The sequence below is a fragment of the Bacidia gigantensis genome (genome assembly GCF_019456465.1).
Source record: "Bacidia gigantensis strain McMullin 20006 chromosome Unknown contig_304, whole genome shotgun sequence".
Lineage (NCBI taxonomy): Eukaryota > Fungi > Ascomycota > Lecanoromycetes > Lecanorales > Ramalinaceae > Bacidia > Bacidia gigantensis.
In genome coordinates this window covers 486030-504247 of record NW_025408609.1, presented here as the reverse complement: position 1 = coordinate 504247, position 18218 = coordinate 486030, and the positions used below count along the sequence as shown (strand labels likewise).

At 48.4% G+C, this 18218-nt stretch overlaps 5 protein-coding genes across 5 annotated transcripts; 2 read left to right on the top strand and 3 right to left on the bottom strand.

Annotated features, from left to right (window-relative positions):
• Positions 1-970: 970 nt before the first annotated feature.
• Positions 971-3172, top strand: KY384_008786 (uncharacterized protein; the record flags this gene model as incomplete). Its single annotated transcript, XM_044817273.1, has 1 exon — positions 971-3172. One exon carries the CDS (start codon positions 971-973, stop codon positions 3170-3172), a length of 2202 nt encoding a protein of 733 aa, XP_044665868.1.
• A 2590-nt stretch (positions 3173-5762) lies between these two features.
• On the bottom strand, positions 5763-6194 carry KY384_008785 (uncharacterized protein; the record flags this gene model as incomplete). Its single annotated transcript, XM_044817272.1, has 2 exons — positions 5763-6061; positions 6125-6194. 2 exons carry the CDS (start codon positions 6192-6194, stop codon positions 5763-5765), a joined length of 369 nt encoding a protein of 122 aa, XP_044665867.1.
• Positions 6195-6200: 6 nt separating this feature from the next.
• On the bottom strand, positions 6201-6540 carry KY384_008784 (uncharacterized protein; the record flags this gene model as incomplete). The annotated part of the gene is given in 2 exon segments (XM_044817271.1): positions 6201-6440; positions 6460-6540. 2 exon segments carry the CDS (start codon positions 6538-6540, stop codon positions 6201-6203), a joined length of 321 nt encoding a protein of 106 aa, XP_044665866.1.
• Positions 6541-9967: 3427 nt separating this feature from the next.
• KY384_008783 (uncharacterized protein) lies at positions 9968-10563 on the bottom strand (the record flags this gene model as incomplete). The annotated part of the gene is made up of 2 exons (XM_044817270.1): positions 9968-10441; positions 10492-10563. The coding sequence occupies 2 exons, from the start codon at positions 10561-10563 to the stop codon at positions 9968-9970; spliced, it is 546 nt and encodes a 181-aa protein (XP_044665865.1).
• A 1099-nt stretch (positions 10564-11662) lies between these two features.
• Positions 11663-12199, top strand: KY384_008782 (uncharacterized protein; the record flags this gene model as incomplete). Its single annotated transcript, XM_044817269.1, has 1 exon — positions 11663-12199. One exon carries the CDS (start codon positions 11663-11665, stop codon positions 12197-12199), a length of 537 nt encoding a protein of 178 aa, XP_044665864.1.
• Positions 12200-18218: the final 6019 nt, after the last annotated feature.

Sequence of the window (18218 nt, the reverse complement as noted above, 5' to 3'; positions counted from 1 at the left end):
CGATGAGCAGCTTTTCGAGTTTCGGAAAGGGATGGATGGAAGCAATGCAAGGGGGCGGTGGATGTATGGATGGTGTTTACTTTTTCAGTGAGGGCGGGATGTTTACAATCGCGTCCTGATTAGTCATTCAGCGCCACAAAGATCGGGCCAATCATGGTGAAGGACAGAGCGGGTATTCAGATTGCGCATCTAGGACAAAATGTGCGTACTTCGTCCCTGGGAGATCTCGCTCACGAATGTTCTACAGTGCGTATAACTTTCTCAGAGATGTGGAAACCCGAGATGCATCATATATCAGTCATGTCGAGTGCGTAGCCATCTAAAGACTTTTTGCATCTACCTTTACTGAATGAATTCTAGTGCCTCAGGTGATTTGTTCGCTCACGACCGCGAAAAGCACTCAAGCCTGATGGTGGGCACCCTAGCACGGCCCGCCATGCATTGGCTGATCTGACCACAAGGTAGACCTCAGCCTGGTCATTTTTTTCTTCATTGCTGCTTCAGACTGCTGAGAAAGCGTCCTCGCAAAATTGTGTCAGGCACACGGGGTGCCAATCGACTCAACAGTTCTGGTTACAGCCCAGACAAGACTCTTCAGGGCAAATCATTAGATCGGCAGTGGTATTGTAGACCGAACCAAAGTGCTGATACTTGATTTGGCCCTCGGAATTGACCGACTATCAATCAATAAAGCCGCTTACATCGCCAATAGTCTAATCAAAATGTTGATGCTTTGGGTTTGAAATCGAATCGCTACCTTGATGGTTGCTTTGAATCTTAAGTTGAACCGTTGATAATAATTCTGATCCTAGATTAGACTAACCAATTGGTCTGCTCAAATGGCTGGTGGTCTTCAAGAGCCTTCGCGGTTGAGAAAATGGACCGTTCAGAGCATTTCCTGAAAGATATGGCCCGAGCGACATGCTTGCCGGGAGATATTTGGGGCAATCATTCCCCGATTAAAGAGTCCATGGCCCGCTCGCACTTTAGCTTTATAACTGCAACTAGAGCAGACGCCGACCAAGTCTTCCATGCGCCTTTAGCATTTGGGAACATCACAGTTCCACCTAGGGTCATCCTGCAACTGAAAAGCCTGCCAGCCCCACATCTCGTTGGCCAAGCAGTCCTTCTGAGAACTGCGCAAGGGTTGACGACCATGGTGACAATTGCCGAAGCTGCTCTTACAACTCTTGGCGAGGACTTATCAGCCTTGCTTTGGATCATTCTGAAGGTGTTAGAGATTTCCTTGCGAGCGAGAGCTGGTAGAGACGGACATTTCGGATACTGCGAATACCGAAAGCGTTCATTGAAATCAGGGTACAAGCAACAACTTAGAGCAAGCCTAGATTTCGATACCGACAATTTTCTCTTTGCTTCTCCGAGCTACGACGGTGAATCGCAGGACGGCGAATGGCGGTTACACATGTCCAATGAAGCAGAGGAAATGAGGGAGGTAAAGAGCCTGCTAGATTGGCTTACAATTGCTCTTGGGGACGAGATTGTCCCGCCGTTTGCTACATCTACAACTGGTCAACAGAAAGTTGAGCGAGAACCGCCAAGGTCTGTATACAATTCTTTGCTGCCGAGCGTGGAGGAAGTAGTAGAGGGAAAAAGGAGATATATCAGACTGAAGCAGAAACGACCTACGCGGGAGGATACTGGGAGAGACCCACCAGGGCCTGCATCAGCGAGTGGAATTACGGATACGCAAGTTGATCATTTCAATTGTTGGCGCGATGTTCTTTTAGAAGGTAATATTCTTGTGCACGAGAGTTTTAACAGCGATTCGTCTGCGTCAGTCACGCGAGTCATCTCGAGTGCCGAGGGGAATGGATTGGGTTCCGCGAAAGATGGCTTGTATCTTACTGCGGCAGCAATGTGGTCCATGCTTGGTAACGATTTACGAAGAATCCCGGGGTGTTTTTGCACATTCACGGCTAAAAGTGGTCATTTCCTTCAATGCAAAATCAAGATCGAGCAATGGCTGCTGTGGCACGTGACTCGCGAGACAGCTCCATGCGACGGAACCCTTTGTAATAAGAACTTGTGCGTGGCTACAGACGCCAACGAACCCGGAGAACGACTTTTAACAACAACGCCCTGTATTCTTGGCTGGGAAGTGGAGGGCAGATCCAGCGCCACTAGCGCTCTATGGGACGAATTGCAGGTCAGTGCAGACTTCACAAAAAGACCAGTCAAGAGCTTGCACCTTGCAGAGCTTCAAGCTGTGGCACAACTTAGCGTACCGCTGCCTGACACACCTCAAATTGGAGCTGCCGCGACATTTGCAGTAAATAATTATGTAGTCAACCATTCAATTGAAAGTGAATCTCGACTTGCAATGGAAGAGGCAGCTGCCGCGACTGTACTGATTTATGATGAGCGAAGGCAGCTCCATCTCCTCTGCGATGGCGCGGATATAATGGAGGTCTTGTGCCTGCAATACATACGAGAGCTAGGTCTTTCAGAAGCAAACCTTCCTCTTTTCACTCACACAAATGCTCTCGGGCGCCTACAGACATGGTATCAGTCCGCTTTCATATCCTTGACAGGTACCCGTCTCTCGGGAGACTTATTTGTTAGGAAGGCTAGCGAGAGGCTCAATGCAATCAAAAGAGAAAATGGAAAAGACGTAAGACCAATGTACTGGCTCCTTGAGGATCTTGTGCAAAGCAAGACAGGGCAGGCGTACCAAGATCCTTTCAAAAGTTCTCGACCAAACAAGAATTTTAGCACACGTCCAGCTTCAAAAGCTCGGCATCCTCCGCTAAGATTAAATCATTGGCAACATTTAGCTCTCGATACCCCACCCATTCTTTTGACTGTCGGTAACATTGAGCCTAAGCGCCTGACTAAACACGGTCATCCTTTAGAGCGATGTGGCGATCAAGAAAACCCTATGAAAAAGTTTTTCAAAGACTTACTTTTTGACAAGGGCCCAGGACTCTTGATCGCAGACTTCACGAGGCTCAGGAGATGGCGTGACAAATCCATGAACATGACATTCTCCACCCTCGATCCTACTGGAAGCGCGGTCAAATTCGGCCCTCTCCATGGGGACATTGAAAAGACGTACAAATTCACAGAACCTCGCTCAGTAGATGCAATACCCTCTCTTTGCAGTAGCTGCGCAAACTCACGAGAGAATACTTGCGTACATTGCATTGAGTGACCGAGACACAGTTCCACTTCGTGGACCTCTAGGGCAGCGATGGGAAGGACAGACCTCAGAAAGTGGCTCTTACGCTTCACCTCCAGGATGCAGTAGCCTCTTGTGTTTTGCTATTTAGATATTTTAGCCAATTTCAATTCTTTGATGCCAGCTTTTCATGCTGCTTCAAAGACGCAAACGCATCAAAATTAATTATGAAGTGGATGTCTAATGCCGTGGTAGCCTTTGAAGAGGCCCTATTAACTCCGCAAAAGCTCCTAAGCCTCGACTCAGCTCAAAGAAATCAGCAGATTGTTGTCACAATTGAGCGAGTTCTTCAGAACGAAAGCAGAGGTAGGCAAGACACTATCGAATTGGACGATTCAAGAAATTCGGTCATCAGCATCACATTGTTCTACATGAGATCATTCGAGCTAGAGCCGCTGACCACACAAAGCTCCATGAGTCTTCATCTCGGATACCCCGCCATCTTCCTCTCCCTGAAATACTTCCAGCCGCCGTGGAACATAAACATCCTCGGTCATCCACGTCAATGACGGTCGTGCCATTATGAATCAGGCCACGATCAATACATTCCATCGCATGTAGCAATCTCTTTCTCAAGATATGACTTCTCTAGATACTCAACACCTTACCTTGATTCTCAGCTTAACAACATTCGTTGCGGCATGTTAAGAGCACTGACTCATCATTCTAAATCCTGACGTTGCGAATGTTGAGCTTCCATTGCAGTGCGCGATATTGAGAAGTGGAAATCAGATTCGTCATCGAAGTCTAGAGCTCCGGGTCATCAACATCATTTGCGGCGTCACATCCCTTCTGCACCGACTTGTCACCCACTCATCACTCTACTCCTTGTGTGTAGCAAGTGCGGCCGATCTTTCTTCTCTCGCAACTTGTTCTTCAATTTGTTCTCGCTTTTCCTCGCCATTAGGATCGGGTCTTCCTTTCGTCAAAGCTTTATTCCGACATTGTGCATGAGCAGTGGTTTTCGTGCCCTCTGAAAGACTGACCACCGAAGCCAGTGCACGAGGCTGCAGAAAGACTATATGCTGATAGTCGGAGAGCGAGTAGATCTTCTTTTGGCGTTTGGAAGCCGCTCACCCATTTGCGTGGAGCTGATCCGAGTAGCTATAATCAGCTCACAAGTCCTTTGTGTAGTCTCAGGAGAAAAGGAAATGTTTTCATCGGCACCGTCACTCATGGGAAAGGCATCGGTTTGTGTGATCAAATCCTGTTCCTTTAGGCGACCCTCGCCAAGTCATGATCACAGATGTGATTGTTGTCGTGTATATATATTTATAATGTTGGCGCTCGCCCCGTCGCCCACTGTTTTGGAAGCATCGTCTAGGAATCTATTTCTATTTTCCGCATTTCTCTTCTAATCTCGGCTGTAGTCTCCGTCATGATGTAGTCGTAGCTTTATCATCGACATCTTTGAAGTGAGATCAGTTCACCTTTGGAGGGTCAATTCCTCCTTCTACCTTGCCATTGGCGGAAGGTCTTGGGTTTTCCCACTTGATTTCGTTCTTCCGACGCTTATGGACGTGCTGCGCCGAGACAGTCCTCGTCCCTGCAATTCCTGTCTTCGACGCACATTTGGGGGTTCAGACGTGCTTCGAACTCTTCGCGTGTGCGTTGTTTGCTTTTGCGGCGGGGGCGAGGGCTGTTCTGGATATGGGATCCAGCGCCAGTCTCCTGGCAGCACTCCGTTGGCGGGCTTTGGCTTCTCCCATTTGATTTCGTCTTTGTGCCGCTTGTGAACGTGTTTTCGGCCTTTTCTGGGTGGGGGCGAGGGCTCTTTCGGGTACGGTATCCAGCGCCAGTCACCTAGCAATACTTCTAACATCCTCCCCCCGTGTCCCGACGAGGTTCAAGGTCTCCCACCACCTTGTAGGGGCGGGGAGGCGCCACCTCTTCGCCGGCGTGCTCGGCATCTGTAGGTTCTTCCTCCTTTAGAGGAGTCGTAGCACGTCCCTTCCCTTTGCTAATCGAAGGGAGCACGGGTTCCTCCTCCACCTCCTCGTCTACCTCTCGGCTCAGATCCAGCTCTATGAGGGAAATCATTAGCCTCTTGCACATGCTAGTATATTCTCATCGGGGAGAATTCAATACCTTCTACCAGATTTGTGATGCCCGACTGGGCTTTGCCCCTCGACTTCTTTCCCCCGAACGCCTTCTCGGCAGCTTTTGCTGACGCTAGACGTATCTGTGTCCGGATACTATATATATCTAGAGGCAGTGTCTCGCCACTCTGTTTTCTTCAGGTATTCCTTGGAAACCTGCTCGGATGACTTTGTAGCCAATGCCCATCTTCATGCGACCAATTCGTGGACCACTGCACACCATTATTCTAACCTAGCTTGCTCTCGGTTGATGGTGGTGTGAGGGGCTTCAGGAGCCCTGAAGGCTGCTGTGTTGTATATATATTTATATAATGTGCACTTTGGCTGCACGTCGCCATTTATGCCAGCTCACTTTTATTCACTTGCGTTCACAATTCACCCAGCGATCACTTGTGGTGTGAGTCCAGATTTGAGGCCCTGGTGCAAGCCGCTATCACTGTCAGATATCAAGATGGTCGACCTATTCACGATCTCAAGGGGGTATGAGCGACCTTATGTGTCGGCTTCTGTTGTTGCCACTTGATCTCCCCCTTCCTCTGCTTGACGACCTTCTTGCGGCCTTTGGTTGGGGGAGGTGGCGGTGGTTTGGGGTGGGGGATCCACCTCCAATCCCCCAGGAAGACTTCCTTCATTTCTCCTCCGGTGTTGAGGGTTGTTTGTTTTATACCGCCGTGGGGATTTTCTGGCGGCGGTGCCTCCTCCTTGACTTCCTCGGCTTCCGGTGTCTTGGCTCGTTTCTTAGCCCGTTTAGAGACAGATAGGCCTGGGGAGCTGTTAGTGATGGAACATCTTCTCACAGTGATGTACTAAAGAAAGAAAGGCTTACGTGATGCCTTTGTGGCGATGCTACTCTCCGGTCTATCGTTGTACCCGGTCTTGCTGACTTTGTTCTCCATTTAGAGCTACGTGTGCTGCAGGAAGATCAAGAAAGCTTCATCCGCGATCCCACCCTGCTTTTCACTCTCCGAGTCGCCGGTTAGATCGACGATCTCTGTGGAGGATCCAATCCTCTTAGATTCGTTTATCCTGGTCGACTCGGGCGGGAAAGCTGCTCCAAATCTCTGGTAGAGACCGGATCCCAGCTCGGTATCGTTGTCAAGTGGTCTTCTCGCTGGATTGTCCCTCGACTCACCCTTTTCGTTCTTCGATTGGGTTTCGTACCCTTATGTCTTCTGCGTCTTGACCATCGATCCCTGTGAAACGTTCCCATAGGATCTCAAAAGGATCGTTGCCCCTCTCCATTTGCCATCGGCCGCTGGTTGCGTTTCGACCTTTGGATGGTGGTGGGGGTAAGGCTTTAGGGTATGAGATCGACCTCCAGTCCCCAAGATGGGATCCACCGCCAGTCCCCAAGATGTATCCACCGCCAGTCCCCAAGATGGGATCCACCTCCAATCTCCAGGATGGAATCAATCTCCAGTCGCCGGGTTCGACCCATACCATTTCACCATCGGTGTTCAGTTGGAGCTTGATCTGGCGCTCGGTTTTGTCTTGTGAAACTCCAGTTCCCCTTTTCGTCTCTTCGGGTGGTACTTCTGATCTTTGGATAGCGGAAAGTCACCGGGACACACCACCAGTATACTCCCGCCGTTGTTGTACTTGGGCACTAACCCCAATTGTAGGTACCCGCTGCGGTTTCAATATCACAGCAGTCTCGTGACGAGCCAGAGACACTTTCGCATACGTGGCAAAAGGTTTCTTGATGCTGATCGCACAAGCTGACGTGTCTGGTAAGGGTATCGTCATGAGCTATGCTGACTGGCATTGGCTGCCCAAAACTCCGACTGGGTAGATGCCGTTTTAGTGATCTCGTCCATGACTGCGTCCTTGGATGCGTAGTGTCTTGCTTCTTCCCATATCAAGACTGGCAGTCAAGAGTTCCAGGTCTGTATGGTACAGGGTCGGGGGTAGGGTCTCTGTGAGGTAATGGAACGCATGCTTGAGGAGCTCCTCCAAGGCTACTGCGACTCCCTTAACCTTTTGGTACCGCTCCAGAAATACGAAGAGAAGGCAGAGAAAGCAGTGTTTTTATCTCCTGCTTGTGATTGTCTCTGGGCTTGTCTCTGCCTTGTCTGTGTTTCCCGTATAGTTGGCGCCCGTGTGCTGCCGAGTGAGGGTCTGCAAATTGTCCTTTGTGGAATGATGCATCTCTCCATTTAAACCAGGGCGGAACTTCTTCTTTCTTCTCATGTCTGAGAGCATTGTGTGTATGAAAGGCTTGAGATGCTTCAAAAGAGAAGGGATGTCTTGCACAAAATTGTACAGCGACAGGCGGAAGAGGACGGGGAGATACCAACACCATTCCAGGATGACAAGTCTGAGTCTGTATGGATGCCCTGCTTATTGAGAACTGAGAGAATAAGTGCACTGTCTTCGGTCAAGTCGTGCATCGTCTCTTCAGTATCCAGACACTGTGGTCTTGAATGTCAGAGTCGAGACAAACATGATTGAGGAAAAGAAGAAAGAGATGAAAGCTTTTTATGTACGATGAAAATGTAGAAAGCCACAAACTTGTGAGGGTGGAAGCTCGAGGAACGTGGAAGCGTTATGGAGTACTCGAACATAAAATTACTTACAGCTTCTGACTGTCTCTCATGGTAGTGCAGTCAGTACAAGAAGTATGTATATATATTTCGAAAGGATTATCCGTAGGCCTCGGAGGCTGGCAAGGAGTAGTGTGACATGAAGGAGGAAAGAAAGAAATGCTCGGGGGAGGAGCATCCTTTTATACCCGGAGGCCCCATTACACGCAAGGTAGCGTTCATTTCTGATCACAAGGTCTCACAATGCTCGTGACCTCTGGTGTCTTAGACACTCATGAATCATTATTTACACAGTACTTCACTAGAGTGTGAAGCCTCTAGAATTCGCCGCCCACTGATCAGATTTGCTTGAAATAACAGTGCAATGATCCAGAACGGAAGTCACCTGCCAAGAGTCTGTCTCACAAGTGATGAAGCAAACCCAGTGGCACCATCGAGTGGCAGACACTCATTTACTTGTACCACATCCATGTGCTATTCACCAAAAGAATAAGCATGTCTCCTCGTATTGTTTGAGTGTGTCTGCCTCAATCACGGTCACGGGTCCGGTGGTGACTCAGTAAAATGTCTCTCCTCTTCACGTGTGCATGTGTGGGTTCGTATTTACTCACACGTCGAAGCCATATTGTTGGGCTAAATGGCATTCATAGAGCACGGCAATACTCAGCATGATATGAAATACCTCTTGTTTTGCTTCACACTTTTCGGTTTGGGAATCAAAGGTCTAGCCCGGATCGATTCGGCTGTACTAGAAAGTGACTTCGTCCGAAACATATCACATATGTCTTGCACGCCATGTCTTCGCCACATAGACGGTGAATCTATGAGTTGCGTCCCCGTGATAATGCCATAGAGCAAGACACCGTGAAGTAGAAATCTTGAATGGAGGAAACCATGAGTGAAAAGCTTCAAGTCGGGTGCGAAACGAGCAGACGTGCTTGGATAATCACAAGCCAAGAGCGTGTTTCTTCCAGCGATCAATGAGATAGCATTCGCAAGCAGACAAATGAAGAGACTTGCGACAGCGTATATGATTTTTCTTTCAATTGTTCATCAGAAGATGCACTGGTACAGTATGTTGATAGTCGTTTTTAAAGCTTGTAGATGAAAAAGAAGACTTGAAATGTAGATGAAGATCTCTTTGAAAATGTCCGGACTCGCATCTAATCAGCGTTTCACGTGGGATAACATACCCAGCACCTCCTTGCTGTAACTTATGGCAACTCAGCCTTCAAATTGAGAGTGTCCGCGGCGACCATATGAAAGATAGCTGCTCTCTATCCTGACGAGGGAGTTCTACGGATGAGATAGGCTTCTTGTGAGTCATCAAGGCAAGGAGTTGGCCGGTCAGGAGATTACATGCATTTGTTGTCTTTCGGTTCCTTTCATTGTACACCGCCTGCAAAAACACTCATGTCTTTGCTATAATTGGGAATCAATACCCAACCTTCTGCTTCTCGATTTGTTTGCGTAATTTGTATCCGTTAAGAACAGGGTTCCGATCCTCTCGAGTCCACAAGAAGAGCGTTTTTACAACCCTGAAAAAACCACTTGGTGAGTTGAAAGGACAGAAAAAGGAGCCCTCCCACCGGCGAAGCTCCACAAAAGTCGCAGTTGAAGAAACGCCTAGCTTACTGCACGGTCTGTAATTCTTGATTGCTCATGTTAGGCACATCTTGATGTGGCCGGTTGTGGTGCAACTTTGAATACATTGTATTTCAATGGTATGCCGGTATCGAATGCAACTCCAGGAGGTCACTGCTGGCAAGATTGGTATCTCGCGTTGCCCTTTTTTGATACGCCGCTACATAGCTGTATTTTCTGTAGGATACGCATTAAGACGCTCCTTAGCAAGCCCGCCCAGAGACCCATTCGCAAGGCGCTGAAGTCATCTCATAGGTCCCTTGTGAACCATGTCTAGAGAAGGCTTCCAGGCTTGACGAGGTCGCGACACTGAGAACCTGATATATCAGCAACACATGCCATTGTAGTACAAGAAACGGTTGGACGAGGACGATGTGTAAATACGGGAAAGGGCAACCCGCTTGTTCCAACGGACGAGGGCATGGAAGAATAGCAAGCAATTGGCAACAAGAAAGAGCATTCATCAAGTTCTGCTGATTTATCTACATTTCCATCTCATGATCATCAGAATTTGACGCCCTCCCAACCCTAAATGGCAAATCCAACTGTGAAACGCTCTTATTCTCTTGTGAGATGTTGGTCGTGACCCCAGGACTGTGGTATCGTTTCAAAGCCCATGATCCGACAACGCGCATTGCTTTGGTTTTCTGAGCAATCTTGTCGCCGGCCGCGGATTTTGGTGGGGTGGGATTCTGTGGCTCAAGTCGAAGAAGTTGCTGGATTCCCTGGTAGATGAGATCTGCTGAGAGCCTGGCTTGAGCAATGCTATGGAATAGTAGCATTTGGGTCTTGAATTCTTCTGCTAATCTCGCCTCGATGATTGCACCTACAGATGGGTCAGTAGAGTCTCTGACACGAGCACTTGAGATGGAACGGACACTGATTCCTTGCAGTGCGGGCCCTTGATTTCTGGCCTTTTCGTTGTGGTCTTTTTTTGGCGATGCGGTATTCGTTTCCTGGCAACGGTATTTGTGCATTATTGTTCATAGTTCGCGGAAATTCTGACGGAACGGATATGAATAGCCTTCTTCTCATTATCAGCAATAACGACAATCATCGCGCCGTAGACCAAGTACATGCGAGAAATCCACAGGGTATGAATCAATACAATTTGTACACAGATTTGATGAAGGAGCTGATTTTGGAGTGAGTAGTTTCGATTGGAGATTTGGTGTATAGCATGGAAGAGATTCTATGCTGGAGAGAAGTGGATGTTGGAAAGATGGGAAGATGGAAAGGTGAAAAGAAGAGGGGGCGGGATTTGGCTGCTTCAAATCCGCTATCAAAGTGAATGTGAGCTCCCGCTTTCGCCACAAACACTCGGAATCACTTATCCGCCACCGAATGTTCTAGCCAGCAGATCAGGTTCAAAGGGTAAAAGAGTAAGGGCCTTAATTTCTTCCAAGCTCATAAACCGTGTGTATGCTGAGTTTTCCTGCCTTCTCAACTTATGTCGGTCAGTTCATGGTCTCTTGAAGCCTCCCTGACAAGCCTTTAGAAGACTCTCTCGTGAGGTGTCTTGCAATTTGCCACGTGGAGCTGCGGCACCGGGAGGAGTTCGTAATCAGCCTGTCTCGGTGGAGTGAAGAGAAATGATGCTTGTCTTTCACTCCTAGACGCAATCTCCCACTTGGGTAAACGCTCTGCTAAGGGAAGAGGTAGTTCTACCCGAGAGAAAGTGTAATGATCACTCACTGTCTGCAAAACACGAGCAAGGGCATTCACTATCTGGCTTCACTGTTTGGTGAACTCTTCCGTCAGCCTCATTCTTGCTGGAACTCTCTCAATTTCTTGAATGGGCACTATCAGCAAAGACGCGTCATTTCGGTGGCAACGAATGGCATCAGCTTGTACCACGTTACTAATTTTCTCGGGAGATTCCCTGCTCTCTTCACAACATTCCCGCTAGCCTGCAGCATCTCTCTCTCCGCATCACCATTCAGCAACTGTACCCTCACTGAAGAGTCAATATATCCCAAGACTTTGCGCTTTGTACCAGCCAGAATGGCTGGAAAACGCCCTGCAAATCAAGCTTTGGAAGGAAATGACACAGTCCAGGCGTCGCCTACCAAAAAGTCACGATACAGTGGGCCTGCTTGGGAAAGAAAAGTCAACAAGATATTGCAAGGCGACAGAAACCGAAGTCCCTACTCCCTTCCTCATACCTCTTGCACTGTATGCAGAAAGACTTACATTTTCAAGCCATCAAACGACCAACTCCCTCCAAATACTCGATGAGAGCCCATCCCAGAGCGGCAGAGATCCTGGCAGAACGAAAGAAGGCTGCGGAGAACGAAGCCCTCGGCAATGGCTTGAACAACCATCTCACGATTCAAGCGACCATCGAGGGACCACTAGAGCCTCCTTCCCGCTACCGGCGCCGAAAGATCCCTCTCCCAACGTACTTCCCGCCAACCAGTGAGGAGCTAAGAGAGCTTGCGGCACACCCTGACTGGGATCCGACCACACCATCTGACTCGGTAGCGAAACCTCGCGCCTTATCACCGTTGTCTAGTTCGTCGAAGAAGGGTGGGGAGGATCAGGGAAAGAAGGATGAGGAAGGGAAAAAAGGAACAAAAAACTATGGGAAGGAGAAGGCAGGGCAGGGCGAGGGAAAGGATGGGAAGGAGGGCCAGGTGAAGAAGAAAGGGCAGGGACGTGATTGCATCAGGGAGGCACAGGCATGTCTGGCGGCCTACCGTAGAGAGTGGTGAGGCCTTTGTTCTTACATGATACTATGCGCATCGAGGAAATGCAAGTAAGGGAATGCGTGAGTTGGGAAGATGAAGGGGTTGGGAGCATCAAAAATGCTCTGCAGAGTATAGAGGAAAGGATGGTGTCTTTGCTCTTGCCTTTAGGCTATCTCATGCACATAACCCGCATTCTGATGCGAGCAAGCGAAATATTTCTCTCTATGACATGCCTTCTTCCCATATTTCCCTCGGCCTCTGCATCGTCGTCCAATTCCCAATCCTTTTCAATCTCCTTCATCGTCGTTGCCACCTTGCTCGACGCACTTCGCTTCGTCGAGCTATTTCTTGTACCCAAGAGTCCAGCCTGGAGCGTCGTCTAGGGTACTTGCTTGTCGATACAGATTCAAACCATAGTCCCTAATCGTATTTCCTACCCCCTCGTTCACATATGTTGGCCAAGACTTTCCATTTTCAAATTCTTACCAAAACCATTCATTCCTCGGACACGGTTTGTCGTCGTTTGATCTACGGGTTGGAGACCCTCGCCGCTTCCTTAGACGAAGGTTGTGTTGATAGAGCTGTTCCATCGCCATGGGGGCCTCAACGGCGCTCTAAGCCTGTGAAATGTATTGTCTGACCTCGATGAAGAAGGCGATTGTAGGCCCTGGTGAACCTTTTGATTAACGACATGGTTGATTGATACACCAGCTATTCAGGCCTTGAGACCGTTGAACGTCATGCATCACGCGCCTATCAAGATAAATCCGTTCAACAATGGCTTACACGACTTTTACATGAAAGTCGCGCAAGGAACTTTGCGAGAGGGAGCGAGGCGGACGCGGCATCGGACCTGTCTGGTTGGCAGGAAGACCTCCTTCAACGCTGTCATGACAAGGGCCAATGAGAAGTCTTGATATGGGATCGTTGTGAGAGGGGTAGCGAGAAATGGATAGGGAAGGCGGGAAGAGAGGCGGTGAGGAAACGTCCCCTGGATTCTTAGGGATGGCAAAAGGTAACAAAGTAGGGAGCGGATGAGATTGGGTTTAACCACGTTACGAAGCTGTCAATCATCTCCAGTGGCTATGAACTAGACCTTCGAAGCTCCACGTTGACCTCTGTTTACATTCGTGATATCTCTCCTGCAACTTCCATCGTTCTAAATAGATTTCTCACCAACCATACAGATCCAGAAGTTGCGACAGTATCGATATGGAAGAATTGATGGTGAAGTCTTGCAGGGCTTTAGGGTAAGTCAGCCCGTACCTCTGCCCTTCCTCATCAGAAGCGCTGTGATCGTCGCTGCTGGCTCCAAGTCCGTGCTTATTCCTCTGTTTTTTAGAAATTTTAGCCCAAAAACCCCGAGATGCTGGTAATGATGTGATGATACGCTCTAAAATAAACTCCCCTTGACGTCGCTCCAAGATTGTGTACCCAGTATTCAGCATAATGCTATCGAAGGCGTACAGCGCTATTGTTAGAGTGTTATAGACCACACCTTCGAGTACCAGCGTTGAACGTTTGAAGGAGTTTGTGGTCTTCAGACTGTAGTAGAGCATTGCTAGTTCTCGAGCCTTTGATGATATGTGAGGAGCTTCTGTTGACAGATCTCGGTTCTGATACCTCTTTCAAGGTTCCCAAGGGAGCTTGTTCGCTTCGACTTGGAGAGCCTGTTGGCGTTCGTGCTTCTTCATCTTCTGAAATGTCGTCTCTATCCTGTTTGTAGGCAATTTGAGCTCTCGTACGAACCTGAGATAGGACGGGTGAATACCGAGAGCTTTGAGAGCAGTTGTCACGAGTCGTGGCATTGCGTCTTATGAAAATTGGTCGAGCTGACTGGGAAGGGATGATAAATTTCTGTACATCCTCAGGCTCATCTGAGCAGCTAAGCCTGTTTCGTACCCGTGGCCTCTATCGTCGGCGTCAGACAAGTCATTCGCTTCCGAGGACGGACGTTCCGGAAAATTGGTGTTCGGATTTACGTCCAATTCCGCCAAAGCTTCCCTCTACTTTCCTCGCCCGTCTCGCCAAACGATGTTGTCCTTTTGCATCGCCTTCCATGCTTTCGAGTGGACGGGGAAACGGAGGCCGTACTCGACTGGGTCAAGTAAATAGTCAATGGTCTAGCTCTGCTTGACTGGTCGCCTCTCAGGCTGGCGCCCGAGAACTGCGACCTGGCGGCGTACTTCTCATAGGGTTCCCTCTCTAATATTCCTCTAGGAGAGTCAGAGTAAGGAACGGTTCGGTACTGAGCTTACGTGCTTGACGCTGCAATGTTTTCTTCTTTCTAGGCGATGGTCGCGTAATCTTCTTTTTGGTTTCGTCTGCTGCTTTCTTCGCCAAGGCTTGACTGCTCTCGCAAAATGTATATATATATTTAGAATATGCCTGAGCTTAGCCAGGATGAAGTCGTCAGTCGCATCTCATGCTTCACGCCCCTTCTGTGGGCGCTTCATGTTGCTTTCTCATTTTTCAAGCCAAAGCTGAGGTCATAATCGACCGTCCATCCCGGAAGCGAATCGTGTACCATATGAGCAGTGGAAGTAAGGCCATGACACAAGCGAAGTGAGAAAACGTGGTGTTGGACGGGCTGTTACTTCGTCTCGTCGTGTCGCCTTTGATCCTGGGCTAGCGAAGCTATGATCTTTGATTTGTATGGAAAAGAACGGGCAAGGAGCGCTGCGCCGTAATCCTCTGGGAGATAATCGAGTCGACTAGCTTTGTCCCCACTTAGATCGCTTCCCCCGGGGCGAGGAGCAGCTGCGATGTCGTCGCATGCCTGTTCCCCTGCACATCTCTTAGATCGTTATTGAAGATGGACTATTAGGAGAAGACTTGTATCGTCGTCCATTGAATCGCCTCCGCTTTTTTGACTCCGGCCGTGTCTTCTTGACCTTTGCTAGCATCTCGACCCTTTGGTTGATGACTATTTGCTTGACATTCTGCTCGGTCAAACGTACGCATTTCGAGCACCCACTGGGAACTGTTATACAGGAGGCAGTCCCGGTGACCATCAGCCTTGGAGACTGTTACGAGCTTAGAGAAGCCGTAAGTAGGAAGGGAAGATCAGCTTGGTTTGCCGGTACCCAAAGTTTCGATCAAGATAGGTATATATATATTTAGACTTAGAAAGTCAAAGACAGATGTATGAAAGGAAAAAGAAAGAAGTTGGGGGGTGGGAGGGGGTATTTATACCCGTGGCTCCATTGCAAATCACCGCTGTACCATAGAAAGCCGTAGAATGTGTAATGTTCCAGGTGACGTCCTCCGAGACATCCTGCGTGACTATTTCAAAGACATTCCGTGTGACTTTGTCACCGGAATTAGAGTGAAAAAGGCGTGTCGGTGTATTCATTCGAGGAACGATTCACGCCAGTAGTACTTTAGCCACTCAATAGATTGAATAACCAGTGTTCACGGCTCGAATGCTGTGTATACCTCACGTGAAGTTCACACTTGACTTTTTGCCCCCAGTGATGGCGATTTTTAGACTGCATATTTCGGCAGATGAAGAACTTTGTCTCAGACACCTTCACCAGAGCGGCTTCACACAAAGTTCTAGCCAGTCTGACGTCCATCATCAGACATCCCAATTGGAAGGCGTGCAAAGCAAGTGTCTCATGTTCATCACTGAAGCTTACACAAATCCTCACATCGACGAGGGTGTGATTTGAGAAAGAAGGGTGGAATGGCAAGCGAAGCAACTGAGAGAATATGTACAACGATGACTAAGTGTGAATTGGATAATTAGGAATTCATGGTCAAGTTCTGAAGGCAAGATGAGAGAAGAATATCATAGCTAGAATTTCAAGATCGATCGCACATAGAATCACTTCGAATTCAGCATTAAGTGAGCAGCAAATTATTGCGATTGGATGACATTTAATAGGAACGTGAAATGATGAGCTCGCAAACACATCGTAGATGACCGTTGCTTAACATTGCGCCAAATAATGAACAGTTCAACACCACGCGCATGAGGTAAAGTTCGCGGCATAAGTCACAACAATCCATAAAGGAAAGGGAATATATAATGAAATAAGGGCCCTTAGTCTTGTTGATGTGACTGAAGATCTCCAATCCGCGATACCTAGACACGCCCCGTGCTCGACCATGTCGTACTTGTCTCTAAGACGAACTATCGGATGGTCCTGGTGGGAGCGGAGTTCGATGACCGTATGGTCCGCATCGACTATCTCTTCTTCTTTTTGAATTTTGTTACTTCAATAGCTTTGTCTGCCCTTCTGCGTGTCTTCATAGCAGGCGCAGGGTGTAGGCTTTTGTTTTACATCTTGACCATGAAAGGAGCGCCAAGATTCGCCAAGGAAATTCTGAGTAGATGCATAATTCAGGCTTCGTCAGCCGTATAATTTTGGCACTGGCGGTCTTCGAATGGGTGAAGAGAGCAGCTATCATCGCTGGAAGTCTTTAAATCTTTGCAGGATCAAATGTAACAAGTGCATGAAGACGTAGATGAGCCGTTGTTACCTCAATCCCTGCTTTCGCAGAATTTTCACCGACTGTGCAAGCTCGGGAGTCAAGCAACGACACTCACCGTGACACACCGGCGTCTCGCGCCATACAAATTAGGTGGGAAAATCCGCCAGAGATGCACTTGAGCTTTCGGAATCACCCTCAACAGTAACAATTGAAAATTGCATCAAAATATTGATGAATGCTTGATGCAACCAGGTTGTATCTTTATCATGTCGTCAAATTTTAGTCTAATGATCGACGGCCGAAGGTTCCGACGGCGCCTTCCAGACATACCTTGCCCCTGCATCACTGGTTCGAATTATGCAGCGACCTCCTGCCATACTTCGTCATATGTGATGCAGCTCCATTTCAACGACCATGACTCTCGAATCTGGCTATGATGGGTAATGGATCCTCCATTTACAGCCGTCCCGTACAACATCCAGCGGCTTCAATTCCTCGCGAACATCTTTCCAGACTCCCTGCCATCGCCTATGATATCAATGGTCCCCTTGTTACCCATCCCTTCCCCCTCTCTCCTCGCCTCCCCCGCCTCCCCCGTATAGTGACGTTGATTGAGGTCATCAAAATGAGCTGGAACGCATATGAGATCCTGCAAAATTGATCGGGCGATCCGTGAATCAAATATGGCGTAGGAGCATCTTGATCTATGAGCCATACTAGAGCAGTTGTCGACAGGCGTTTCCCCAATGTCCTGTGGCTCGAAAGGCTTGAGCAGATACGAGTCCGTTGAGGCTCCTGGGGTCTACTGTTCTGGGAAAGAGATACTGTACTGGAGGATTAAGTATAGTCACGAAGGTAGGGATGAGGTGTTTGAGGTTTCCATCGCTGACCTGTCGGTGTCGGCGAACACAATTGCTGAAGCTATCATGGCCGCTCATACATTATGTCCTTCGATGTCTGTGTCTGACATCAGGGTGGAGCTTCCATACCGTACTCTCTGGTACTCTCTGTTTACCGTAGATGCTGCCCAGAATTGAAATGGTTCAAGAATTAAAGCCACAACATTCAAGCAGCTGCTCGTCTGTAGTCGCACATACAATTTGGCCTGACATGATAGCCTCTTCAAGTATGGAGAGGTATCGAGCGATATAACTGTGTCCCAAACGCAATCGACGCGATTTCGAAAGGATTGTTTTATTCGTTTAACGACCAGAACGCTGAATCTCTCTCTCAAGAGTCGACATTGGTCTGGCATTGCTCTTCAAGATTGACAAGCGTATTGTCATCGACAAGTAGCGTGTACAATGGACGCAGGTCACGCGATGCGTGCAGGAGACGACGCGTTTGGGACGGTGAGGAAGCGACGCTGAGATTGCATATTTGCAAGAGATAGAGCAAGAACAAAAAATACATAAAAGATAGACGAGGTCGAGTGTTCGCAGAATAGCAATTCATTGTCAACTATCTGCATGAGCGCACGAAGTTTGCAAGTACATCCTGGCAAGTTGCCGACAGAAAGTCATCCCCACACCCATCTTTTCCGAAGATGCTGATGCATCCCAGCCCACCGACCTTGAAGAGAATTTCGCAGATATTCTTTCTC